General features: G+C 50.5%; 11 protein-coding genes across 11 annotated transcripts; 6 read left to right on the forward strand and 5 right to left on the reverse strand.

Annotated features, from left to right (window-relative positions):
• Positions 1–2,156: 2,156 nt before the first annotated feature.
• COCVIDRAFT_17751 (hypothetical protein) lies at positions 2,157–2,837 on the reverse strand (the record flags this gene model as incomplete). The annotated part of the gene is made up of 5 exons (XM_014698990.1): positions 2,157–2,291; positions 2,352–2,495; positions 2,610–2,694; positions 2,751–2,766; positions 2,825–2,837. The coding sequence occupies 5 exons, from the start codon at positions 2,835–2,837 to the stop codon at positions 2,157–2,159; spliced, it is 393 nt and encodes a 130-aa protein (XP_014554476.1).
• Positions 2,838–3,944: 1,107 nt separating this feature from the next.
• Positions 3,945–5,238, forward strand: COCVIDRAFT_17752 (hypothetical protein; the record flags this gene model as incomplete). Its single annotated transcript, XM_014698991.1, has 4 exons — positions 3,945–4,247; positions 4,340–4,445; positions 4,495–4,803; positions 4,841–5,238. The coding sequence occupies 4 exons, from the start codon at positions 3,945–3,947 to the stop codon at positions 5,236–5,238; spliced, it is 1,116 nt and encodes a 371-aa protein (XP_014554477.1).
• A 58-nt stretch (positions 5,239–5,296) lies between these two features.
• COCVIDRAFT_104778 (hypothetical protein) lies at positions 5,297–6,649 on the reverse strand (the record flags this gene model as incomplete). The annotated part of the gene is made up of 1 exon (XM_014699003.1): positions 5,297–6,649. One exon carries the CDS (start codon positions 6,647–6,649, stop codon positions 5,297–5,299), a length of 1,353 nt encoding a protein of 450 aa, XP_014554489.1.
• A 237-nt stretch (positions 6,650–6,886) lies between these two features.
• Positions 6,887–8,636, forward strand: COCVIDRAFT_39582 (hypothetical protein; the record flags this gene model as incomplete). The annotated part of the gene is made up of 4 exons (XM_014699004.1): positions 6,887–7,066; positions 7,118–7,384; positions 7,439–7,643; positions 7,702–8,636. The coding sequence occupies 4 exons, from the start codon at positions 6,887–6,889 to the stop codon at positions 8,634–8,636; spliced, it is 1,587 nt and encodes a 528-aa protein (XP_014554490.1).
• A 529-nt stretch (positions 8,637–9,165) lies between these two features.
• COCVIDRAFT_104760 (hypothetical protein) lies at positions 9,166–11,691 on the forward strand (the record flags this gene model as incomplete). Its single annotated transcript, XM_014699005.1, has 5 exons — positions 9,166–9,364; positions 9,419–9,575; positions 9,630–9,930; positions 9,980–10,411; positions 10,462–11,691. 5 exons carry the CDS (start codon positions 9,166–9,168, stop codon positions 11,689–11,691), a joined length of 2,319 nt encoding a protein of 772 aa, XP_014554491.1.
• Positions 11,692–12,952: 1,261 nt separating this feature from the next.
• COCVIDRAFT_104737 (hypothetical protein) lies at positions 12,953–15,082 on the reverse strand (the record flags this gene model as incomplete). Its single annotated transcript, XM_014699006.1, has 3 exons — positions 12,953–13,219; positions 13,298–13,994; positions 14,118–15,082. 3 exons carry the CDS (start codon positions 15,080–15,082, stop codon positions 12,953–12,955), a joined length of 1,929 nt encoding a protein of 642 aa, XP_014554492.1.
• Positions 15,083–15,834: 752 nt separating this feature from the next.
• Positions 15,835–16,298, reverse strand: COCVIDRAFT_17756 (hypothetical protein; the record flags this gene model as incomplete). The annotated part of the gene is made up of 2 exons (XM_014698992.1): positions 15,835–16,245; positions 16,296–16,298. 2 exons carry the CDS (start codon positions 16,296–16,298, stop codon positions 15,835–15,837), a joined length of 414 nt encoding a protein of 137 aa, XP_014554478.1.
• Positions 16,299–16,914: 616 nt separating this feature from the next.
• On the forward strand, positions 16,915–18,786 carry COCVIDRAFT_39585 (hypothetical protein; the record flags this gene model as incomplete). The annotated part of the gene is made up of 3 exons (XM_014699007.1): positions 16,915–16,927; positions 17,003–18,249; positions 18,301–18,786. The coding sequence occupies 3 exons, from the start codon at positions 16,915–16,917 to the stop codon at positions 18,784–18,786; spliced, it is 1,746 nt and encodes a 581-aa protein (XP_014554493.1).
• Positions 18,787–19,156: 370 nt separating this feature from the next.
• COCVIDRAFT_104791 (hypothetical protein) lies at positions 19,157–20,796 on the forward strand (the record flags this gene model as incomplete). Its single annotated transcript, XM_014699008.1, has 3 exons — positions 19,157–19,599; positions 19,651–19,826; positions 19,877–20,796. 3 exons carry the CDS (start codon positions 19,157–19,159, stop codon positions 20,794–20,796), a joined length of 1,539 nt encoding a protein of 512 aa, XP_014554494.1.
• A 3,612-nt stretch (positions 20,797–24,408) lies between these two features.
• On the reverse strand, positions 24,409–25,460 carry COCVIDRAFT_17759 (hypothetical protein; the record flags this gene model as incomplete). Its single annotated transcript, XM_014698993.1, has 2 exons — positions 24,409–25,226; positions 25,289–25,460. 2 exons carry the CDS (start codon positions 25,458–25,460, stop codon positions 24,409–24,411), a joined length of 990 nt encoding a protein of 329 aa, XP_014554479.1.
• A 199-nt stretch (positions 25,461–25,659) lies between these two features.
• On the forward strand, positions 25,660–26,318 carry COCVIDRAFT_104694 (hypothetical protein; the record flags this gene model as incomplete). The annotated part of the gene is made up of 3 exons (XM_014699009.1): positions 25,660–25,783; positions 25,903–26,050; positions 26,117–26,318. The coding sequence occupies 3 exons, from the start codon at positions 25,660–25,662 to the stop codon at positions 26,316–26,318; spliced, it is 474 nt and encodes a 157-aa protein (XP_014554495.1).
• Between the last annotated feature and the right edge of the window lie 416 nt (positions 26,319–26,734).

Raw genomic sequence — 26,734 nt, forward strand, 5'->3', positions numbered from 1 at the left:
AGAGGGTGCGAGGAGAGAGGCGATGCGGGCGTTGCAACCAGACTGGACATAACGTTCGTACCTGCGCGGTTGAGATAGATAGTGCAAGTGATAGCGGCGATTCTGATAATTAATTTAGTATATCGTAATAGTTTATTAACTATGATAAAAGTCTGTTGTAATAACTTGAAGTTGACGCGCTAGTGTAAAGTGGCCGACTCGCTTGGGTGGCCGACTCGCTTGTGAACCACGTTACTAGCTATTAAGATTAATATTTAGTAAGTTTTTTATAATACTAATAATATAATTAGAGATAAGAGATATTATTCTAGTACTAAGATAACTTAGTAAATAATAGTATTAAAGTATACTATTACTAAGAAGCTAAATTAGTCTACTGAAACTACTAATTTAGATAAACTATTTACTAACTACTCTTTTAGATCTCTTTACTCTTTTAGCTAATATAGAGAAGATATTAAGTTAGAATATTAACATCCTTAATAATATTATAGATAATTACTTAGAAGATTTAGATATAACTCTACTAGCGTAGAAGTATTTCTACTTATTATATAATAATAATAAATAAGTATAATAAAATCTTTTACTTCTTATAGTTTCTATAAACGCTAAATATATTACTTAATATAAATTTCTAGATTATATACCTAATAAAGTATCTTAAACTAAATCTCTATCTAAAGTCTATATAGCCTAACTATAACTTATATCTAAAAGCTTAGTAACCTAACTATAACTATAATCTAAACTAATCTAATCTAACTCTACTCTAATCTAAGGTCTATATAGCCTAACTATAACCTCTACTAAAGAGCTAAGTAATCTAATCTAATTTATATCTAAGGTCTATATAACTATAATCTAATCTCTACTAAACTTAGAGTAGAGAGTACTTATTTACTAGCCTAGTAGCGCGTCTTAAAAATAGTAAGGAGTAGAATTATCTTTCTAGTTATATTAATACTCTAGATAACTATTATTTATTCTCTATTATCTAGCTAACTAGTCTTTAGTTATCTAGGTCTCTCTAAAGCTATAATAATAGCTCTAGAGATACTTTAGTCTATTATTAAGTCTATATTCCAAAGTTAAACATATTATAATTTATAATAATATACTTAGCTTTTATATTAGCTAATAGATTAAACTAGACTTTAATAATCTTAGAATTCTTATAGAGAGTTCTCTTAAGCTTATACTTATAATTCTACTATACTTTAAGCTTAGATTAATATCTAATAGATATATTGGGCTAGTTTTATTTAATCTAGTCTAAATTATACGTAGTGTATAAGAGTTTAGCTATACTACCTTTGTTTAAAAGTCTAGAGAGAAATTTATATATAATAAGCTTAAGTATATACTTAATAATTACTTCTCTCTTAAACTTAGTAAATTTACTTAATTTATAATTATATATAATCTATATATAATGGTCGTTCTACGCGTTTATTATCTAGTATTTTATAATAAATATTTTAGATACCTATAGCGCGTCGTATCGAGAGAGTTATATCTTATTTAAAAGCTTAAAAAGTAAGCTTTATCTAATATTAAGTAGGGGGCTATAAATAGTACTATTATTACGATATTAGTGAAGGGTAGGTAGTTTAATATAGTCTTAGGAAGAGTGGGTAACTCGCCCGTGTAGGTAACTCGCCTGTAAGGTACGTTAGTAGAAATAAACTAAAAGTAATATCTTCTAACTATTACTTTATACTATATAGAGTTAAAGTAGACTATTTTAGACTATAATATAGTAGTTTTAGTAAAGGCTGAGTAAAAGTGTCTAGCGAAGCTAGGTGTCTAGCGAAGCCGTAAGGTACGTTATGTTAATCTACCTAACTTAATAATGTAATTTATGTTTTTTATTACAAATCTATCTAGAGGGTAATTTTAGAAGAAGTAAGGTGTTTTCTACTACGATAGTAGGTTAGACCATTATAGGCAAGGTTTGATGTTATTATTAAGAAAAACGCGTGGTATGAGGGCATATCATTGCATTGAAGAAAAATCTCCTATGTCGCTATGTTGTGCGTCATGATTCATATCTATATCCTTCGCCCTTCCTCCCTACCGTCTTGTCCGCCACATGTCGAGTGGGGGCTATGCAAATATCTCTAACATACAAACAGTCCCGGGGCAGAGACATTTTACATTCCGTGCTTCTTCAGGTAGTCTCCAAGCTCGGCGACGGAGGAGAAAGCGTTGGTAGTCTGGATGGATTCGGGGTGGTGGGCGATGATGACGGCCTGGCCGGTCTTGAAGGCAACGACGCCCTCTTTGCCCTAGTATTGCAGTCAGTACCTAATGGGCGTGGGCGTGGGTGGCGGGGACGGAAAGGGTACCTTCTTTGCCTTGAGCGCATCGTCGCTTGCCTCGATGGTCATGTACTTGACGCCATTGACCTTGATACCCTCCGAGATGACCTTCTTGGGGTCCGACTTGTCATTGAAGGATTTGGCAATGGCTGCCCTTTCCTCATCAGACAGCTGTAACCTGTCAGCGTCCGAGTGTATTGTGATGGACCACGTAACAGCACTGGCACTTCAAGCCCTGTTGCAGGTCGAGTAGCTGTGCCCCGTACAGGCCAGCGGACGACGTACCGTGAAGTCTGGGGAGGCGGCCCAGTTGGTTGCGCCTTCGACATCGCAGATGAGGGCCTTGTCGATGTTGCCGGTGCCGACGAGGCTGGAGAAGGTGGTTAGACGTGCAGGATGAGGGAGGGAGGCCGAGGTGAGACGCACCTGGTGTCAACGTATGCTGGCTTGGGTCAGTCTTTGCCGTCTGGAATGAGGGGAGGGGCAGCGTGGTTGCTCACCTTGCCAGGACATGTTGGGTGAGGGGTAATGTGCGTGCTGCGGGAGCTAGAGTGATGAGAAGATTGACAGAAGACGAGGCAGAGCACACGGTAGATGCAGGTACTTTTGACTAAGCGGGACGAGAGGGCAGATGCGGTGAGAAGGTTTGGTGCTGCGTTGTTGGGCTAAGTCGCGGTTTGATAGTGGGGCTGTTTCGACCCCGCCCTCTCTGCCTGTCCTGTCCTGTCCTGTCTGTCTGGGTCAAGTCAAGTCATTGAAATGGGACGAGCGCGAGACGACGAAACCAACACAATGCACTCAGAACCGCCTTTGCCTATCACTCCCACCCCACCGGCCCGCCTTGTCTTGATCCTCTCGTACTTGGTCCTGTCCTTGTTCTTGCGCCATCGTGCAGCCAGCTGCTTGTCAAGTCGACAGCCACCGACGCTGCTCTGGGCCCAACACACCAGCGGCGACAACAAAATGCCCACCGCGATACCCGCCTAGTGTCTGTTCACTTGGTCTCTCTGGGGTCAAAGGCCAACGAGCGGGTCGAAATGCTGGCATCGGACAAGCGGACCCATGCACTGCATATCACTAAACGGTGGCTCTAGTGTAGGCGCCGGCCAGCAGAAGAAGAATAATTCCGTCTTTGGGCGAGTTGCTTGCACAGATGAAGCACAATTGCTTTGTATGACTCGGCACTCGACACTCGACATGGTCCACTGGGTGCCACGCAATGCTGCGCAGCAGACGAGAGCGGCTATTGTTGCAGCAGCAGTGCATTTGACGTGGTCCTGTTGAATTCTGGCCTGGCCTCTCTCTCCATCTCTCTCTCCTCTTGGCCTCTCCTTCCGGCCTCGGCCTCAGGCATTGACTCTGCCTCTGCCAGTCTCGATGGCCTCACACCATTATGACGTGCGCCTGTTACCCTGGCCGCTTGCCCGTGTCCGTGTCCCGTCCCCCAGTCACGTGCCCACGCTAAGCCCCAGTCCGTAGCTCTGAGCTCACTGCCAAAAGATTACGCGTGAACAGATGTTCGATTGATAAATCGTACCATTCAAATGTCTAAACACATGTGAGCTTGCACATCACTGCCTGCACATCTCTTGCGACCGTACTGCCTAGAAAAACCATACCATGCCGTCTCCTTCTCCGTCTCCAGCACGCTCGCCATCCCCATTGCGCACGCGCAGCCCATCTCGCGACAGGTCGCATACACGATCACCGAGCCGCTCTCGTTCACCACGCTCGCCATCGCCACGGCGCTCACTGTCCCCACGGTCTCGGTCGCGTACCCGATCCCGCTCGCCCACATCACTGTCTCCCCGGCGCAATGGCCGGCGCAGCTACACACCAAACAGCAGATCGCGCTCAAGAGGGAGGAGTTACACTCGCAGTCCTACCCCCAGGGATGCGTCGCCAGCGCCCCGGAGTTCAAAGGTGAGTACATCGAGTGACTTGATATCAAGGACACACACTTGCTTCTCTCCAGTCTTCCCAGCTCATCAGTCCGCTCGCTAATACTCTGACAGATTGTGGTAGAAGCCTTGACCAGAAATGTCAAAGAGGATCACATACGTGAGATATTTGGAAAGTACGGCGTCATCAAAGATGTCAGGATGCCCATGAATCCCACATGTATGCCCCATCTCGCACTTTCGCAGTCATTTTACTCATGGCCAAGCAGTCAACATCAATCGCGGTATCGCATACGTACTCTACGAGGAGATTGACGAAGCCGAGCGTGCAATCGCAAAGATGCATGACGCACAGTTGGACGGTTCCAGAATCCAAGTCTCCATCGTGCTCCCTCGACGTCGCTTCTCCCAAACACCTCCCCCAGCCCGGAGAGGCCCACCGCCAGGCGACAGATTTCAAGACGACTTCGACAGCGGATATGGACGCGGCGGACGAGGACCACGAGGAGGAGGCCCACCCGGAGCATACAGACCACCGCCTATGGATGGTCCTCCACGCTACCGCTCTCCACCGCGCCGTATGTCACCTGATCGTGGACAGTGGGGACGGGGCAGAGGTGGCCGAGGGGGAAGGGGAGGATGGGGAGGACGCCCACGATCGTATACGCGGTCCCGAAGTCGCTCGCCACGGAGGAGTATGTCACGCTCTTCTTACAGCCGGTCTCCATCGAGAACTCCGCCAAACCGAGGCTACGGCAGGAGAGATAGCCCGCCACGAAGAGGTGGCCCTAGCGGCAGCACTGGCGGAGCCAGAGGACGGAGAAGCCCTAGTTACAGCTCCTACGGTAGTGACCGCAGTCGGAGCAGAGACCGCCGATGATTACGCTATTTTCCGGGCTGCAATGTGTTGGAAGAAGTTACGGTTTACATGGACGGAGCCCTCACGGGCAGCATTTAGAGCGTACTGCCAGTTAGGCTTTCTTCGATCGGAACGTGCATGGATATATCAGTGACTTCGCTGCGGCCATGAAGCCACCATCTATCAAGTTGTACATCAATACTACCGAGTAATCAAGTCATCTTCAGTTGAAACCCGGCCCCTTTTTCTTCGTCTTCCCTCGCCCTGAAAATGCTACTAAAATCCAGACTACTCTGCATGCCAGGCGCCTCACCCCTCTTTGGCGCATTTGGGCTCTTCTTTCGCCTTCTCTCCTGCCCGGCCTTACTGGGAAACGTGGGGAACATCTCTGTGGGCTTAGGCTTTGGCTGCTCTTTGAAATACGGGTGGGCCAGGATCTCCTTCGCCGTTGGCCTGTATTCCGGATTGAGCGTGAGCAATGAAGAAAGCAGATCTACGCCCGAGGCCGTGAGAAAGGGGAACTTTGCACGATTAAAGCCAGGTACATTGCGGTGGTCTCGGGGCATCTTGAGGCTCTTTGCATTGGGCAGCCGGTAGAATTGCGGCCACGTCTTCTCAGAGGGTAATCCGCACAGCGAGAAAATGAGCGAGAGCTCGTCGACTTCATTCTTGCCTTGCAGCAAGGGCTCTTTGGCCAACAGCTCCCCGAATATACAGCCAATGCTCCACATGTCGACTTCAGTCCCGTAGTCCCGGGTGCCAAGAAGCAGTTCGGGCGCCCGGTACCAGAGCGTGACCACGAGTTGTGTGAGAGGCGCGTTAGAAGGCGGGACATGCCGTGCCATGCCAAAGTCTGCAATCTTGAGCTGTCCTCTGTTGTTGAGCAGAATGTTTGATGTCTTGAGATCCCGGTGCATGATGAAGTTTTCGTGTAGATATCCGACTCCGGAAACCAGTTGACGCAACAGCGTCTTGACTTCGGATGCCATGAATGGCTCGCTCATGTCTTCCTGCAGCGTCTTGAGGTCGTGTTCGAGGAACTCCATGACCAAGACGCATTCCTGGGGATCGTCGCCTGAGAGTATCTCGTGGAGATTGACAATGTTATTGTGTCGACAACGTTGGAGAATCGAGATTTCGCGTAGGGCTGTAATGGGGAACCCGTCTTGGTTGTAGTCCATCTTCACTTTCTTCAAAGCCACCACGGTGTTGGAGGTTATATCACGCGCTCGTGAAACCCAGCCATACGAGCCTTCTTCAATGTGGTTCAGAGTCTCAAAGTTGGATGTGTGTCGGCATGAGGTCCAGCCTCCACCCTCGAAGCGCAGTAGTGTTCGCTCTTCTTGAGTCTCATTTTCTTTGGGTACTTGTTCATCATCATCGCCTGTTGACAGTCTTCTACGCTTCGCGGGACGCGAATCTGCTGCTTCTTGCACCACGCGCGCTGCCGCCTCTGCTTCTTGCTGTTGTTTCTGCAATTTTAGGCGCTTCTTCTCTTCCTTTTCTTTCTTTCGGCGTAGCTCTTCGGCCTTGTCTGCTTCGTCGTTTGCCCAGCGGGACGCCATTGTTCCTTCTCTTTCCCACGTGCAGGCTTTGTCTTCGGAGATTTATGACACGAACCGCATACCAAATCAACTTCGATATATATCGAAATATGACTGATGTCCGGATTGGAGCGTCGCACACAGCAACAGGCGGAGGCTGAGGATGATGGTCATAGCTTCGTTCACCTCGGCGTTCCGATCTGAACTTTTGTCGTTCCGAACGCGTAGACGTCATGTAGCTGCGATGAGCATGCCAACATGAGGATTCAGTCCCTAAATTTACTGCGAACGGCAGCGTATGCTCGCCTCTCAGTACCTCGGCCAATTGGATGTCATGCAACAAGATGCGCTTCCCGGTGGTCGTCGACTTCGACTGCTGCAAGTTCGGAACGGCAATGGTCGACGCCTCTTGCAAAGACGCTGGCTGAAGCCATTACCGTAAGAATTCAACTCGCCGACAAGGAACAAAAGGCCTGACAGTAAACCCAGACGACTGGACCGATTTCTGTAGCGGCATATATGCGCCAGTGCCTCACGCATCCCGAAGGTGGCTACTACACTAGGCAGACGACGAGCGGACAGGATCAATTTGGAACCAAGGGCGACTTTGTAACCTCACCCGAAATCAGTCAAATATTTGGCGAGTTGATTGGTATATGGATCTACGCCGAATGGCTAGCACAGGGTAGGAAGGACAAGGTCCAAATTATGGAGGTTGGCCCTGGACGAGGAACGTTGATGGATGATGTTCTCAGGGTATGGTAAAATACCGACAAGAGAAATAAAAGCATAGAGGCTGAAATTTCTTAGACACTTTCGAGCTTCAAGGCGTTCACAAAGAGCATTGAAGCCATCTATCTCATCGAAGCGTCCCCCTATTTGCAGAAACAGCAGGCAAAATTGCTTTCTGGGACTGAAGATCCGACAAAGAGCGATATTGGCCTGACTGCAACTTGCAAGTATATTCCAGGCTGCAAGGTTGAGTGGTGTGAGGACATCCGACTTGTGCCGAAGGGTAGGTTCCGGCTGGGCCTTGTCCGGTTTTTCTAGTACATTGCTGACAAGCGACATAGAGGCCACAGCGACCCCCTTCATACTCGCCCATGAGTTCTTCGATGCACTCCCTATACATGTTTTTCAAAATGTAGCACAGTCTTCTATACCGGCTTCGTCAACAATCATGACACCAACCGGCCCCATAAAACCAAAGCACGGCGTAACAGCCCCCAAGAATAACTGGCATGAGCTTGTTGTATCGCCGACCTCTCCTTACACAGAAGCGAACACATCAGGCTCTCCGACATCGAAGAAAGATGCAGAAAAGCTAGATTTTGAGCTGACTGTGTCAAAAACGCCAACACCACATTCACTGTACTTGCCTAAGCTGTCCAATCGTTACAAGAAGCTGGAAGATACCCCAGGCGCAGTCATTGAGATTTCACCGGAATCGCTTGCATACATCTCCGACTTTGCTGTGAGAATTGGCGGTAGTAATTCCAAGGCCGGCACTGCTTCAGCGCCAGCCAAAGAGTCTGATGTACTGCCCAAAGACGAGGAATCATTCACAAAATCGCAGCCTTCCGGAGCCGCTCTCATTCTTGACTACGGCCCACTAGATACGATTCCTGCAAACACACTTCGTGGCATTCGATCGCACACGACCGTCTCACCTTTTGCAGCACCAGGCCTTGTGGATCTTTCGGCGGATGTAGACTTTATTGGTCTAGCAGATTCTGCTTTGGAAGCCTCTCCTGGCGTGGAGGTCCATGGCCCTGTTGAGCAATCCTTCTTCTTGTCAACCATGGGGATCAAAGAACGAGCTGATCGCTTGCTCAAGGCAGCAAAGGATGAGGAAACGAAGAAACGGCTAGAGATGGGGTGGAAACGGCTTGTGGACAGAGGCCCGAATGGTATGGGTAAAACGTACAAGGCCATGGCCATTGTGCCGTACAAAAAGCAGGGTCCGGTCCGAAGACCGATTGGATTTGGTGGAGACGTGGTTGTATGAAGTCGTGTGGAGGTGAAGAAGATGATTGGGGTAATGTTCTACATGGGCGTGGTGGTGTGTATTGCCCGATGGATCGGCACGCGTCGAATGTCATCGTCTTTCGAATCGAATCGGGTGCTCTACTGTGCAACGCTTGTAACTTGATGTATTCTAACAATGGTTCCGAGTCAATATTCCTAGCTACTTGGTTTCGGAATAGTCACGTGTGGTGATGACAGGGCTCAACAAGCATCTCTCACGGATTTGGAGGCGCACAGAGCAACCATGGTTCGTTTTGGGGGGTGGTAGAATTGCTTTTTTTCGGCTCGAAGCTGTCCTTTTGTTTGCACAAGACATAGAAGCGTGCTCAAGTGATACGAGAAGCTGAAGCCTAGTCTACTTAGTACTATACATACAAATGTCGATAGTATGGTAGTTGTCGTGGGGTGCAGGGGCTACAGGGGTAGCACGGAGCAGGGATGTTGGCGACGATGACGTTTGGTGGCCGGCAGTAGGCCGGCGTGCAACCTTGATTACAACATTGCTGGGCATGTCGAGCCAGAAGGAGGGGACAAGCACCGCAGCTGCTGCTCGTGCCATTCCTTACTTCACCACCCTCTCCTGGTCCGTCTATCAATTGAAAATCGCCCTGCTCGCCTCGGCCTCGCCGTCGGACATGGCCAAATCAACCGCCCTCCAGACCAATCTCGACGTCGACTATGTCATTACCTACCGCTTTGCCGACACGGGTATGCTTGCTCCCATGGCGGGGTGAGTGAAGCAATGGGCTGACGGGCATACAGACAAGACCAAGGCAGCTGCACAGTTTGAGAAGCTGTGTGAGGCGCTGGCAAACGTTGGTTTACAGACCGAAGTCCGCAATGGCGACTCGCACTCGCTTCTGCTCTTTGTCAGGGTTGCTTCTGACGAGCACCTGTTTGGCGAAGTATATAGGTCCAGGTACGCATAGCCCCTGTGTTGCCTCTGCAGATGGATGGCTGACTCCTACTCAAGAGTCCGCGACTGGATCCACGGCGCCCGGTCTGCTGCCCCTGAAAATGTTACGCGCGAATCGCTTGAAGCAGAGCCATTGTACGAGGCTGAGCGGCTGCGCATCATATACCAGCTCATTACAAACCCCACGTCGGAGGGTGGAGCGGGCATAACACCCAAGGAAGGCGAATGGAAGAACGTCGACTCCATCTTCGCCCTGCATGACCATGCGTACAACAAGGATTGGATCAAGAAATGGACATCTCAGTACATCCTCAGCACCGAAGACTTGGACGACATCCGCAACCGCATGGGAGAAAAAGTAAGCTGCCGTCTCTCGGCTTGGGGCAGTCTAGTGCTAACGCGGCCAGATTGCCTTTTACTTTGCTTTCACCCAATCCTACTTTACCTTTCTCATTCCAGCTGCGGCATTCGGCCTCTTCTCATGGCTCTTCCTTGGCTATTTCTCGCCAATCTATGCTCTCGCCAGCGCCTTGTGGTGCACCGTCTTCACCGAATACTGGAAGCATCAGGAAAAAGACCTGAGTGTCCGCTGGGGTGTCAAGGGCGTCTCCAACATCGAGGTCAAGCAGAAGGACTTCACGCCCGAGAAGACCATCACCGATCCCGTCACCGGTGAGCAAGTTGGTTTCTTTCCTGCATCCAAGCGCTTCCAGAGACAGTTGTTGCAAATTCCTTTTGCAATCATTGCAGCCTGCTCCCTCGGAGCCGTTATTGCAACCTGCTTCGGCATTGAGGTCTTCATCTCCGAGGTCTATGACGGACCGCTCAAGAGCGTTCTGGTAAGTACTACAACAGAAGTACTGCTTCTACCCATACTAAATCTCCCCAGATCTTCATCCCTACTGGTATCCTGACTACTGTCAACCCTATTCTCAACACCCTTCTGACCAAAGCGGCTACACGATTAACTCAATTCGAGAATTATGAGACACATGCCGCGTACGAGAAAGCCTTGACCCAGAAGATCTTTGTTATGAACTTCATCATGTCCTACCTCGGCATCTTCTTGACTGCATTCGTCTATGTACCTTTTGGCAAAGTTATCGTGCCCTACCTTGATGTTTTCCACGTCGCTGTTCGACCTTTTGCTCAGGACGAGAAGCAGCTTCATCTTGAAACAAAGAGCGCTAGCTGGAGCATCAACCCCGATCGCCTTCGCAAGCAGGTCATCTACTTCACCGTCACTGCTCAGGTGGTCAATCTGGGCATGGAGCTTATCGTTCCATACCTCAAGCGTCGTGGACTTGACAAGTACAAGGAGATGCAATCCGAGCGAGCTGCCAAGAACGGCGGATCCGCACCACCTGCTGCTGCCAACGACCCACCTGAAGATGCTGCTTTCCTTGAGCGTGTTCGTAAGGAAGCAGAGCTTGAAGTATACGATGTCACGGCCGATCTTCGCGAGATGGTTGTTCAATTTGGCTACCTCTCTCTCTTCTCGGTCGTATGGCCACTGACTGCCGTCTCTTTCCTCATCAACAACTGGGTCGAGCTCCGTGCCGACGCCATGAAGATTTGTGTTGAGATGCGCCGACCTACGCCATGGCGTGCTGATACCATTGGTCCCTGGCTTGACTCCCTTTCCTTCCTCACTTGGCTCGGCAGCATTACTACCTCAGCTCTCGTCTACATGTTTTGGAACGACAACACTGGTCCCAGCGGTAGCCCCAGCAATATTCAACTTTGGGCCCTCCTCCTTACTGTCTTCTTCGCCGAGCACCTCTTCATTCTCTTCCGCTGGGGCGTGCGCATCATTCTATCAAAGCTCGATACTCCAGGGCTGCAAAAGGAACGCCGCGAGCGTTACCTCGTCCGCAAGCAGTACTTCGAAGAGAACCTTAGCCAGCTTCAAAGCATTCCCACATTGAGTGAAAAGGGTGGCGAGATTACTAGACAGAGTCTCGAGGAAGATGCGCGACGAAGCAGTCTGAGCGAGACTACGGCTGAGATTAGGTTTTGGCAACGTCAGAGGAGTTGGAGGGAGAGTGCGGCTGTGGCCAAGAGCCTGATCGAGCAGGCCAAGAACGAGACTGTCGTCGAGAACAAGAAGGAGTTGTAGATGAGGGATGTGGTAGTTGGGTACGTTAACCACCTTCTGATGTGACAAAGAGTTAATCATTCCTAAACCTCGATATTTGCTAGACTTGGTTGATTCTTTTATTATTGGGAGAAAGTTGGAGACAGTGAACGAAAAGCATCTTTACCTAGTAACAGCAACCAGACTAGTTTGTATAGAAAACAAAATAGTATCCGCATGGCAGCGAAACACAAATAGTCCATCTTTCGTCCTCAAGTGCATGCGTCAATGGCCTGCATCCCAATGAGAAAAGACGTCCCATTGCTGGTGACATTTCTGCTGTAGAAAGAAGTTGGTGTCATTAGTATCTCGGTATCCATCTAGAAGAACCAAAGAGGTGAAGCAGAACAGAGGAGAGGAGATTGGGAAACTAGGTTGTCATGAGCCACGCATTTAGCAGTACAGAGAATTAAACGTTGAAGCAAACAAACAGACGGAGAGACGGTAAAAAAAAAAGGTCCAACAGGTAGAGCCAGACAACAAATCATATAGAGCCGTACTCATTGTCGATGTCCGGTCCTTATTTTGTTCGATACGAATCTTTTCTTCTCCTCATTTCCCGCGCGGGTTCCGGTCCGGACACAGGGCACTACATCCGAGACGAAAACAACAAAACGGCTTTTGTGACGAAACGAGGCAGAAGTTCGTGGAGGCGATCAACATAGGTTGGGTTCGCTAGTCTTGTCATCTGCGCATCGATGGAGGGTTGAATCTGTCCGTCCGTCCGCCTGTTGTGGAAGTACTATCCGTCTATAATTCGCCAAACGCCTAGAGTAGCTGCCCATGGGAAAGCAACTCTGGGGTATCTCTTGTTGCAACAAGTACTTTTGAAATAGAATATGCCGTCCCTAACCTGTCTGGAGGAGCAGATGAGCAGAACGTGCCGAAGCATTTTGTACTCGCCTGCCCAACCGACAGTAATATCTTACGCCCGGATTACCCCAATTCTTTGAGGAACAGAGGTGCTCGTCCACCCAAACAATACATACAACTCCCGTCCCATCTATGATAGCATTATGTCATTCGAGTGCACTTGGATGACCTCTTTCATGGCTCTTGTCCGGTGGTCGTCCTGTCCTAGGATAGAGCAGTTAAGGAAGGCAAAGAACACTGTATGGTGCCCAGCTCCTTGCTTGAAATACAAGGTCAACGTAGTCCCGAGGACGTCCAAGCGGCCGCAAAGCATAGGAGAAGCAGAGGAGAACGCCAATAGGGGTTTGCTTCAAATCCAATATGTAAGAGCTCACTTCAGGGTCTTCAAATGCGTTCTCTGCTTGATGTAAGTCTCATAGTTGCCGCCCAAGACACACTCGAGGATACTAGGCCCGATATCTTGGCCTGCGCGAGCAGCTTTCATTCGGTCCTCAAGTGTGTGATAAGCCTCTTTGAAAGCATCAAAGGCATCCTGAACCCTGTGAGATCCACCAGAAATGTTGTTTTCTGGACGATTCGGATCTTGGATAGAAAGACCGTCGTACCTTTCCGGGCGACCGTCAATTCCATGGGCGGTCTAGAACATGTGAGCTTCGTAGAAGAGATGGGAGAGGTTTTGATATCTGCCAGCAGCGCAGTATCAACTGTTGCTCACCTTTTCAATGATAGCTGGTGGATGCATCTGAATGCGTTTCCTAGACAAGTCGAAATCGCCATAATACTTGAGGAACCCCAAGAAGCATTCGCCGAGGTTTTCATGTTTGTCAGAATGCTGAATGTAGCTAACAATCAGACATATGATGCTAAAACCTCCAATGCCGCCCGTGTGCACTTCATTCAGTCCATGCATTACGAGGAATTGCTTTAAAAGTGCTACCATGTATATCATGTCAGGGTAATCCTGCTTCCACTGCGCAAATGTGGCTTGAGCTTGAACCCCGCTCAAATTTTCGAAGGAAATATCAACCTGAAGCTGGGTAAGTCTGTCTTGAAACTTGATGATGGGAACCTTGGCGTGGATGACTTGACACCCATCCGCGTCCATTCCCATGCTTTTGAGCCTGTTGGATGCTTTGTAAAGAAGGCTCTTGTTAGCGCCTCTTTGAGACATATCGACAACAGGAGGCCCGCCGTTGTAGTACTGATCGGAAACATAGACCAAGTCCATGTCAGCTGTAGGTAAATACAGACCTGCAGGGAAAGAACCGAAACAAAGCACACGGCCGTTTTGTTGAGGAAACCTGCGTTGACCCAGGGCATTGTTGACTCGGTTGACAAGTCTGTTGCGCTGTTCGTGTTCGAATGGCTTGGGAGCAACGAAATCGTAAAAGTCCAGTATTTCATTGTGAAGCCTAGTAGAAATCAGTAAATGTTTGTAGGAGTTTAGCGTCAAGGTTGCGTGGAACACTCGGGGATACCATGGGATATGCAAAGCTCCGTGCAGACGCCTGATGCTTTGGACATTGGTCACTTACCACTTCTCTGGTTCGCGAGCAAGATGCGCATACGCATCAGGTGAAGGAAGCCAAGGTGTTGGATCGCGATTGCGAGCGGGCAACCACTCACTGACTACACCTCCTACCGTGGCTTTACGCTTGTTGTTGGCCTTGGGACCACGAGGTGCCCGATGATCCGCTACAGATGCTTCTTGTCTACTAACAATGCTGTCAATGTGTGCGAACTCGTTCAATGAGCCTTGTGTGGGTTTTTGAGCATCATCGTCGTCGTCAGCAAACGAAATGAAATCATCATTGGCAATGACAGAATTGTGCCCTGCAGCTTTCTCTGCCTCTTGGTTCTTTGCCTTCCGGATCAGCTTCACGAAGTCGACCCTTTTCCCTGTGGTCTCATCCGGTGGTGGCAGTGCGGTATAGGGATCCGGGTTGGACCATTTAGGGACAGAGTCGCCATCAGCACGCTTGACCTGGGTCCGAGCAGCCTTTGGCTTACTCTGTGACGCGTCACCGTCCTGCTGGCTATTGGAGGAGTCATCGCTTTCTACATCCATGTCGGCTTCATCATCATCCGACAGGTCGTCGGGATTTTGAAAACGGTTGGAATCAGCTGCGACGCCCAATGCACGCTCAGGACTGCCGTTCTCGCGGTGCTGAAGCAGAGCACGCTCGTGAGGCGCAGCCTTCTTGAAGCCACCTCTACGATGGCTGTTTGCATTGTTCCTGCCGTCGGCGCGAGACTGGCCTCGCGATGCCCCACCACGACCGCGTCTTCTTGACGCCGCAGAACCAGAAGGGCCTCGTAGGTTGGCGGGGCCAGAGGGCGGAAAGCGAGGCGCGGGGTGGCCGGACTCGAAGGTGAATTGCGAGCGATTGCCGTTGCGCTCGCCGCCGGGTCGATAACTGTCGCCATCTCCACCCGTGAACGTCATGCGGTCGGCGAGCGGTGGCGGGCGGTCGCGCCCAGGGCGATATGAGTCGGTCATGGCGTGTCGTGATTTCCAGGTGTATTCAGGATCGTCCGCGGCCAGTGACTATGGTTGTGTGTATATGCGTGCGTGCGTGTGTATGTACAGGTGGCGTTTGGCGGATAGTGGTGTGATGCAAAAGGGCAGCGATGGTTGCGCGCGAAAGTTTTGTGTCGAGACGGGCTTGGTGTAAGCCAAGCCTCTAGCGCGACCCTCTGGCGTTGTGGGGGTGAGGACTGCCAGCCCCTCGTCGACTCCACTACATGCTAGCAATGGTAAACAATACAGACGCAAAGTACGTAAATATATACATAGTACATGCACAGGCTACATGCTCCAGCAACACACGGCCTCACTAGCTCCTAGGCCAAACCATGCCTGCGATTGGGATCAAAACGGTCATGTGGGTAGCTTCGGTATGGGATGCAGTGAATATGGCTCAGCTGTCGATTTCCTTGTTACAGCGTATAATGGTACAGTATTCGAACATTAGAAAAATAGCACATGTGCGTGCAGGAGTGGAGAGACGTAAAAGCATACCCGTGTCAGTCAAAGTGCCCCCTCAACCACAGTGCGTCTTCGCTGAACTGTGCCCAGAGAAGGTCCAAACGCTATGCCAAACGCCGCTCAAATGCAACAAGATACCCTTCATCGCCATCTACAATACTTGGACACTTTGGCCCCTGCAACAACCTGCCTCTGCTGTTTGGGTGGTTTGCAATGCCGTCTATGACCAAAGTGTCAGCCACTTCATCTGCGTTGAGTCCGACCTAATCCTCCTTTGTGAACTTTGGCTTGAAGCCCTCTTGCAATTCCTTTTCTCTTTCCGCTACCCGTTGGTGGCCTTGTATCTCCCTCTCGATCCTCTCTCTTGCCCTCAGGATCTTGCTCTGCAGATAGAAACTGCCACCCTTCTTTGGGTCATTCAGGTCAAACAGTCGCTTGAATCGCTCTGTGACTGCTTCCAGCTCAATGTTTCCCATCTTTCCTGGCCCCACATTCAAGATCTGGCAGGCCTCATCCATGGTGATGTTTGAGGATGAGAAGGCGCCTCCGCTTTTTCCACCCTGGTTGGCTGCTGCATATTTCTGCGAGGCAGCTGCTTGACGGTACGACTCGGATACGGCTCGACCTATTATCCGGGCGCCAGAAAAGACGACTTGTGTTATTATGCGGTGGGCCTGCAGGCGTTAGTACAGCGTGGTGGGAAGAGGATATTGTTGCAGCGCACCATTATGGCTATGATGAAAACGGGGACGACAAACGAACAAGAATTGCTTCTCTTTCAGGGCCGTGAGGCGCAGGTGCTCGACTTCTGCTTCGTGGTGGCGGGTGCGGACGGCGATGCGGCCATGTCCAAAATTTCTGGGGCACCTTTCGTAGTTTCGGTCCGCTTCCGAGGCTCGCACGTGATCATCGCAGGTTGGCCAATCACGCAACGATCGCAAACCGTCATGTCCGCAACCACTGTGTTCTTGTGTGCTCTGATGCATGCAGATGCGAGCGGAACAGCCAACCGGATTCCGGATTGGTACGTATTTGTCGTACAAGCATGCTCAGCTTGTTGTCTACAAGGAGCGCGTCGCCGAGGGCTGTCACAAGGCTCCCACGAGTCGCCCTCGGACTAAGACCTTCACATGCTCGGGAACCCCCGCAGAAGACATGACCGTGTGCAGCAACGCCGCAAGTGCTAGTAGTTGCATGACATCCTCTGTTCACTCTCAGGCCGTCCTTGTGCGTATTCGCGCACTCGCTTCATTTTGTACAAATATACACGCCGAGCGTGGCTTGACATCAACGCGGCCCTCAGCCTCCTCTGCGCAGCTAGGCGATGACGCACATCCACATGCATGGCAGCACTAGGTCCGTCGCCTCCAGACTCGCAACAAGATTGCGTGTAAAAGTGGTCGCGCAACCACCATGCTCATACTCGACTAGATACACCCTGGATAGAGCACATGTCCACTCCTCACAAGTCCACTAACGATGCGTCGTCTCCGCCGTCTACCGGTGATCCGAACCCGCCCACCTATGCCTCCTTCTCGCCCGCCCATCTAGGCCAGACAACGCCCCAGACCAAGCGCCGCTCCGCCATACTTGTCCACCAGAAATCCCCATTGCTTGCTGCTACGCCGCCTCAAATTACCCGCGTCCTCGCATATTCGCATCCCTTTATACTCCCGCTGAACAAGTTTGCCGGCCTGGTGACATGGACGACGGGCGATCCATGGGAGAGCTTTCTCCTCGTAGCCGCCTTCTGGGCAGTCGTCATGTATGGGGATGCAGTCATGAGATATGCCGGACCCATCATCATAGTCTCGGTTCTGATACTGGGCATGTACACGCGCAGGTACTCGCCCCTGTCATCCACGGGCTGGACTGGCGAAAAGGGCCAGACGGAACACAAACGAGTCGAGTCGGACACCAGCATCAAGCACCACAAGAGTCTGGAGGAGATTGTTGATAGCCTAAAACTCTTTACTTCGCGCTGCAATATTCTATTGGATCCATTTTTGCGCCTGACAGATTTCCTTTCTACTCAGAGGACGGCTACATCGGCTACAACACGACCAGCACTGACTGTGCTGTTTATCCGCATTCTCTTCGTACTGCCTCTATGGATCGCCCTTACGCTCCCACCCTTCTACATTCTTACCACGAAGAGAGTCGTACTGGCAATAGGCACAGTGATGCTCAGCTGGCATTCGCGGCCAGCGCGCGTCACGCGCACACTGCTTTGGAGATCAAAGACGGTCCGAAAAACATGCGCTTTCCTCACCGGCCTGGACTTTGGCGAGATAACATCAGCAAACCAGAAGGGACCACCTCCTCTCCCGCCGCGGAAAAAGAGCACCCAGGAAGTTGCTGCCTCGCTAGCTGCTAAGCGCCGACCAGAGTCAACTGGAGTGCGCTTTACTTTTTCCATTTATGAGAACCAGCGGAGGTGGCTAGGCATTGGCTGGACCTCGTCGATGCTTGCTTATGAGCGGGCGTCATGGACGGATGAGCATCTCAATCCTGTGCCACCCAAGGAACAGTTTGAGCTGCCTGAAGTTGAAGGTGGTGGTGCGAGATGGCGGTGGGTCCAGGGTAGTGAGTGGAAGATTGATGGCGCTGCCAAAGATGGTAAGGTCGAAAAGGGTATCTCAAAGGAGGAGCTAGGCTGGATCTACTATGACAATAAGGTACAGTTCATCAGATTATGGGTATGATATAAAGACACTGACTTGTAAAAGTGGAGAGATGGTCGAAGAGGTCAAGATGGCTGGGGTCGCTATACACGCCGTCGCAAATGGTACCGTGATGCCGAGCTTGTCGAATCAACTCCTTCAACAGAGACTACACCCATACCAACACCTAGGCCTGCTCCAGTCGACAGCTCTGGCGATTCCGACGCCAACCACCTCCGGAAACTTTCGTCGAATCTCAGCGTGACATCAAGCACCGACCCGACGCTCGTCGAGGGCGATGGACGCGAGTATGCTGCATCGGTCGTTTCGGACACGGATGCTGCGAGCACCAAGAGTAGGAGAAGCTGGTTCAAGAGAAAGAGGAGCAAGAGCAATTGCGGCAGTGTTAGCGGTGCTACGGCAGTTAGTGATGCGGGCACCAGCGGAACGAGACGAAGCGACGAGGACGATGTGCAGAGTCCGCTCGACCGTATAGTTAGGGATGAGGAGTGGAGGCTCGGTGACGATATCAGGCAACACCTTGATATCTGAGTTGAACTTTGATGTTTTCTTTTCATATACCCTTTTTCCCTTGCAATGCATGATGGGTGGTGATCTCTTGCCGTAGCACGGCCTGGCTATATAGACATGTATGCCGCTGTGAGGACCCCTAGGGACCTGGAGTTATCGAGACTACATATACGATTTGGCGGAGGCTTTCTTTTGGCAAACGTCGGTCAAAATCTGTGACATTCCACGGTCATGCGTAGTGCATGGATGGCAGTAGACCTACTGTGTATGGGTTGAGCGCCCTCGAGTCAGTCTGCGTGCTGACGGAACCGCGCATGACGTCGCGGCAGTTTTTCGTCCCGCTCACGAACTTCAGACTTCCAGCCCGCGACAGTGATGCGACTCACCCTCCATGTCACTCTCCAGGTATGCCAAGACATACCTACTGAACCAATCCAAGTACAAACATTTCAATGTCTTCAACTCACTAGTCTCTCCGTCAGACCTCACCGCGCGCGACAATGCCGCCGAATCGAGTCCTGCTTCTCGCAGCATCAAGGACAAGCCAATCGCAATAAAAGATAACATTTGCACAAAAAGCTTGAATACAACAGCATCCTCCAATATATTGAAGGACTTCACCAGCCCGTACGATGCGACGGTAGTTAAGCTCCTCCAGGATGAAGGTGCTGTAATTGTGGGCAAAACCAACATGGATGAGTTTGGCATGGGCTCGCATTCGACACATTCGCAGTTCGACCCAGTAAGGATGCAGAGGTATGAGGGCGAGGACTTGAGTGCAGGAGGAAGCTCAGGAGGAAGTGCGCTTGCAGTTGCCAGTTCTCAGTGCTGGGCGTAAGTCCCCAGGTATTGCCGAGACCAGACTATATATGCTAAGACAAGCAGAGCGTTAGGGACCGATACTGGAGGCTCTGTCAGACTGCCTGCTTCATATACAGGCGTTGTCGGGTTCAAGCCGAGTTACGGCCTGCTTTCAAGGTGGGGCGTGATCGCCTATGCCAACTCTCTAGACACTGTTGGTATATTTGGGCGAAGCACTGAGGATGTGAGGGCCATCTTTGGTGAGTGCAGTTACTACCTGAGTATACAGCACATCTGACAAGTCATAAAGACAAAATCAACATGCATGATCAACAAGACCCAACTTCCATTCCTCATTCAACACGTGCACGTTTTGGAAAGCGAAAGGAGAACCAGCCATCGTCTCTAAGGATTGGCATACCCCTCGACTACAACATCGAGACCCTGCAGCCCGTTGTTCGCAAAGCATGGATTCGGCATCTAAATCACTTATGGGATCGCGGCCACAGCTTGCATCCTATTCGGCTACCGACGACACAACAAGCTTTGTCAGCATACTACGTACTTGCACCAGCCGAAGCATCCAGTAACCTTGCAAAGTACGATGGAGTACGCTTTGGCAGCAGATCAGAGGGCGTTGATGGAACGCCTGATAGCGTGCTATTCGCCAAAACTCGTGGCCAGGGCTTTGGAGCCGAAGTTCAACGCAGAATCTTGCTTGGAGCCTTCTCGCTCAGCGCCAAAGCTATCGACAACTACTTTATTCAGGCACAAAAGGTCCGCAGACTGGTCCAGCAAGACTTCAACAGCGTGTTTGCAAGACGCAATCCTCTTTTTGAAGATGGGACAGCCCCAAAACAGCCAGAGGAGGGGATTGATGTTATCGTGTGCCCCACGGCACCATCCATGGCGCCATCGCTATCAGAAGTGGAAACCCAGGATCCTATTCAATCGTATATGAACGACGTATTCACTGTTCCTGCCAGTTTGGCGGGACTGCCAGCCATCAGTGTCCCCGTAGGTGTAAACTTGGGGGAAGAAGACGTTGGGGTAGTGGGAGGAAGTGATTCAATCTTCAACACTGTGGGCCTGCAGGTGGTTGGTCAATACGGAGACGATGAGCTTGTCCTGGATGCTGCGAAAATCATGGAGGATATTTCACTGTCTCCCCGAGTGCACCATGGACCAGATGTCACTGCTTGGCATGTTGATGCAGAGCGAAGAATATAAGTTGTTGTCAGGTCTTGTCGAAACACCGTTAGTATCAACAGTCAATCACGCTTCAATACAAATCGAAGTCATGACGGCCAATATCACGCATGACCCTGTCATGTCATGGTGGTTGCATTCGACAGCCATGCCACGTCAACAGCAACTTGTCGTGAAAAAAACAATAACATATCGGGCATGCTCTGTAGTACTAGCGTTTCTTGTTTCGGCGAAGCCCGAAGCCGGTGCCTCTGATCTAGTACGATGTCAATCTCAGACTCTTAATAATAGAAACCATATGCCGAGATTCCATGGCAAGGCAGACGAATGTAACTCGGCTGAATTGATCACGCAACCACATCGGACCTATGGCCACAGCTGATGAGCACTAGTGCTGGAGACTAGCAAGTGTTGCGTGGGGGGATACATGTCACTGTGTCCAGGTCCACAGCCTAGATGGTCCTGCACATATGTAGTAGCATTGTAGGCCTAAGCAGTCAGTTGTGAGAGTATTGCGTAAGAGATTACTACACTACTAACAACTGTCGGTGAGATACTATGGAGACGATACATGTCATGATGTCCTTGTATACTAGGTACTCTCATGCCTTGTCGCTTTCACTAACTGCTTCCAGCCCGAGAGCCTACGCCCACGTGATTACGTACTAGTAGCTAGACGACAGGACTATCGTTATTGGCCGGCATGTGACTAGGCACGATCGAGTCACGTGGGGGGGGGGGGGGTCCAACGTGGAAGCTAGTGTGGCCATCTCGATTGGAAGCGCTACGTCACTGATGCCGAATCCACACATCTATGTATGCGCCCAGTCTTGTACTGAAAACGACAACCACGCGATTATAGTACTATGCATCATGATATTGCAGAGCCGTCTGTTGCTTGCCGTCATCTACACCTGCGCCTAGCTATGTCTTGCATTATCAGCCATGTCACACATGCACTGTATGCGGTGAAAAGAAGGGCGGGGTTCACACTTCTGGGCGCAGTGTCACCAGCCTTCAAAGCACAACAGACACATCCATAGCCAGTCAGCAACGGATACGTAAACATTCCATATCAGATAAATGCGGCCAGGCTGGTTCCCACGTCGGCGGTTGTGCCGTTGCATGGCCCTGCCTAAGTGAAGCGGTCCTCCGGACCAAGTGCTCCATACCAAGTTCCGTATGCCCATGGCATCGAGTTTGAGACCCCAGAAAACGATACTCAGGCGGAGCCATGTCCGGGCTCTCGGGTCAATCAAGTGGTCAGGCAACAACTAGGTAGTGAAAGCAGGGCGCAGTGGAGCCCACCATACGCGCCTCACGGAGTATACCGGGGGCGACTGCGCGACTTGTGCGAGTGGCCCATCGCCTCAAGCGGTTATCCCACCGAGTCGTCCAAGCCCTGACCGACCAACCCCAGCCATGGCTGTAGCTATCCAATCAAGTCTTGTCCGACGGCCAATGTATGATGCCAACCAACCAAACCTCCCGGTCCAGCGTCACAGTGTCGTCTGTATGGGTAAGAGGTGATGAGCATAGCGCGCATGGTGTCGGCCTTGGTCGTTACTGAAAAGGAGGGGGTCAACTCTAGTATCTTCGATATGTCACTCGTTGGGACAAGACACCCCACCATCACGGGGGGGGGGTGGAGGGGGTGGGCGGTCGGCCGCACAAGTCGCGCATGACCCAAGCGCCCTCGATATCCACTCAAACGAGCAGCTGGGCCAAGCGTGGGTAGAGAAGGGGGAGACGAATGAGCCAGAGTAAGGCGAGACGGTCGGCGGGCTCTATATAAATACCCCCCCCAATCTCAGCACCTTGATGGCCTCATCGCGCTCCAACATTTGCTCATCTACCAAACTCAATACACTAAGCTACTTTCAACCAACCAACCAATCAACCATCCTTCATCATGTCTCCATGGTATGTCTGCTCAGCGTACTCCCTACACGATGCATCACGCCGTCTGCTGGGCATCCTGCTGCATGGGGGATAGCCGTTAGCACCGTGATGGCCCCCTCGCCTCATCATGTGCTTGCTCCTAGCAGTGGTGCAACCAGTTGGATCGTTTCGAACCCTTTCTTTTTTTTTTGAGACGAAGATTGAACTTTCTTTTTGCTAACTGCTTTGTGTTTTAACAGCACCTGCAACACCTGCTCCTGCAAGGGCGACTGCTCCAGCTGCAACTGCGGATCTTGCTCCGTAAGTTCCTCTCTCTCTCTCTCTTCTTTCTCGGCCTGTTCCAGAAACAATGTTTGCTAATACCAACATCCTTTAGCACTAAGTTAATAATATAACACCACCCGACTTTTGCAACCTTTGAAAAGCACGACAACGCCACGGTTTCCATCGAGCGATTTTCACAGAGATGGACAAGAACTTTTTTGTTTTCAAGATGATGGTCGTTTGTTTTTTTTGTGACTTTGAGAGGGTTAGCATAGGAACCTTTGAGTAGGAAGGGTGGATGATGGGAATTTTCTGCATGAAGAGTTATGAATTATGGACACTCTTTTGAATCAAAGAATAAGAATTTGAAACGTCGAGTATGCTGTGTTTGTGATATATGTGACAGTGGACTTTGGCACTTGAAGGATTGATTGAATTGGATATAATTATAGTCTAAACGAATGGATTAGTTGTTGCATACGCTGACAAAATGGTCCCTGTGGTTCGACATCCATGGTAGCATTTTCCCGTCTGAACATGTAAACTTTTTACAGCTGGTTTAGTATAATACAAAGCAACTGCTGCCCTAAAACTCTCTCCTATCTCTCCTCCTGACCACTAGTAACATTTATCTTGTTATATTCTCGCCCTTTGATTGCAACATTTCCAAATAAGTCATTCATCCTGCGTACCCACATAAGTAGTTCTAAATAAGCAATCTATACTAAGAATCCATCACCCACCCGACTAAACATCAAATCCCGCATGATGAGCTACAATATAATGGACATGACATTAAGGTATTTTAAATATTCTTCGAAATGCGACATTTGTCATACTCGTCACTTTAGAATCGAGAACTATGCATCTTGGGAGTTCTCGAGACTAAAGGTACTGTGACATGGTTTTGAGATGTGTAGAGGTTCAGACTTGGATAGACTTGGATAGACTTGAACATGGCTAAGATATGTGTACAAGTCATTATGAGATAGATTCTTTATTAGTTTGGAGGAAGAATCAAGTTTGCGAATATGTGCAATGTAACTCACAAGGTGGATTTAAGAGACAACATCATGCAGCTGTCGAGATTACAAGAGGAGTCATGGACTTGAGCTTAGCTTTCCAATTCGCATAATGTACTTCTCGAGCATGATGTGATTTGAACTGTAAAAGTCTGGTTGTCTCCTTGTGTCATGATGAATTTCACTCTTGTCTTCTTCTACAAAAAGTATCTCAGACAATTCCTATCAACGAGCCAAGAAAAAAGAGATACCCATTCACGTATTTCTGCCTTACTTTTGTTCACGTTACAGCAATGCATCAAGACTCGAGACTGAATGTGGAATGACCGTGTACCCGGCCGAAACTAGTAATTTTGGTAAGCATTTCAAAAACGCCTGCGCTATGCAAAATGCAACAAAAAGAAGCATATGGTTAACCTTTTGTGAAAAAACAGACAAAACAGGACTACTCATCCATTTGCCACTGATACTCGAGTTTCTCAATGTTCGCCTTGCGATTTCTCGAGTCAAACCACTGCTTCTCGAATCCATTACTACGGTCAATGCCGTCCCACCGGTGACCAGGACGAATGTTGTATCTGTTTGGCTGGAACGACCCCTTGTACAACGGCTTTCCTGTGATACTACGCCCGGCCTTCTTTTTGCGCAAAAAGCCCATGGCCGGGTCGTTCCAATGATCGCGTTCCTTGAGCTCGTCGTTGAGTTCGGCGTCATCTGCGTATCGGGCGACCGTCATTGTCTTTGCGTCTTGCAGCTGTTGTTTGCGGCGTTCGGCTTCTGCGTTTTGCACGTCTCCGCGTGCTGCGCGTTCCTTTTCACGCTTCTGCCGCTCCTCTTCCTCAGCTTTTTTGCGTGCCTCGGCGCGCTTCATGGCGACATTGATGATGCGACCGCTGGCATCTCGGTATATGGTTTCCGGTGCAGCACCCCCCATTTCCTTTGCGATTTTCTCGGCCTGGCGCTTCTCCTCGTCTAGCTTCTTGTTCATGGCGGCCTCGACTTGGGCAGCCGTTTGCAGGCCTGCCTTTGTGCCTGACGCTGTTCGAAGTATACCATCCTGGTCTACCATCTCTGGGGCTTCGTCTTCGGCTGCCGCAGCCTTTTCGCGATCGGCTGCCGTACCTGCAATGATGGCATCGGCGGCAGCTGCGTCGGCAGCAAGTTGTGCAGCATGCGAGGGCGCAGCGACACCGACAGCTGTCCACGTTGCTGCGCTGGTGCCTTTTGATTTCTTCTTTGATTTCTTCAGCGTGCCTCCGCCCACTGATCAGCACAGTGTTAGCCATGTACATGTGCAGCTTGCGTGAGTTGAGGAGTGCCTTTACCTATCATTGGCGCGTCATCATCGTCATCGTCGGCCTTGTCTTTCCAGCCCAGATTGTCGTCGTCTTCGATGATGAGGCCGGCATCCTTGTTCTTCCTTTTGCGCTTCTTGGATTTCTTTTCCGAATCAGCCGTGAGGTAGTTTTTGGCCAGGTAGTCGGCAAGTCCAGACATGCTTGATTGGATGGCGGGGTTGGCTGCCCATTGTGCATGCACACAAGTCGCGAAGTTTGGCAGGCAAAGTCCATGGGCTTGGCACGCGCATCATAGCAGGTCACGTGATCTCGCGTCATGGCGTGTGATCAGTCGCGATAGCCCCTGGCCGGCGATCTCACCCACCCCAATACCTCATCTTGGATTACATACTGCGACCATGGCGCCTGGAGAACGCTCTGAAGAGGTGTGGCTGTGGTACACGGCCGTTTATGAGGCGATTCAGGAGATACCGTATGGCAAGGTCACCAGCTACGGACACATTGCCCGGCTGGTGGGAAAGCGTGCGTGGTGCTGGGGGATGATGACGATGACGACGACTGGCTGACTTGTTTGTTTGATCATAGCCGAGTGTCCAAGGTAGCAGCACTCATCACCATCATGTCACTGCTGCAACTAACAGGTGACGTCAAAAGACAGGTGGGCGTGTGTCTCAAGAACCTGCCATCGCCATCGCCATCGGGCGACAGCAGCAGGACGAAGCCTAGGTTTCATAGCGGCAATGTGCCTTGGCAGCGCGTGATCAACGCCAAAGGCGGCATCAGCCCGAGGTCTGCGCCCTCGTCATGGCGACAACGCCTTGTTTGCCTTTGTTTGCCTGCTAACTGAGCACAAAGAGGACCAAGTGCAGCGGCGCACCAAGCTGATGCTCTACGGAGGGAGGGTGTAGAGGTCAGGCAGGACGGCATGGGGCAGTACATGGTGGAGCTGGACGAGTACGGGTGGTTCCCGGACATGCTCCCGAGCGAGGCAGAGCAGATAGAGGGCAGCGACATGGACGAAGACAAGGACGAGGACGAGGCCGCGTACCATACTTGAGGCATATGCTTGAGAAGCCTTAGTTTTAGGGGGCACTTGGATACATGGTGTACTTAGTCACAGCAACCAGGGTCTTGTTACAGCGGTGCATTGCCGTTGAGCCAACAGAGAGTGTATTACCTGGCACGTTAGAGTTGGCAGCTCGCTGATTGCCGGCGGCTACCCCAAGGCCGTGGGTGGCTACTTTACTTTACTTAGTATGGGGTACATGGCCGTGAGCCGGATCCCGAAGGCTCTAGATTGTGATTACATGACTGGACGGAGCTAGTGGGAGAAAGGGCGCAAGATACGGGAACCGAATGCGGACAGACAGCTATCGGGGGGTTGGCTGGGAGCAAAGGGGCGCCATGCAACATACGAGTAGGATGTAGAGTAAGCAGCGATTGTTGGGACGGCTGCGAGATGCCGTGACTGTT

The sequence above is a fragment of the Bipolaris victoriae genome (genome assembly GCF_000527765.1).
Source record: "Bipolaris victoriae FI3 unplaced genomic scaffold scaffold_68, whole genome shotgun sequence".
Lineage (NCBI taxonomy): Eukaryota > Fungi > Ascomycota > Dothideomycetes > Pleosporales > Pleosporaceae > Bipolaris > Bipolaris victoriae.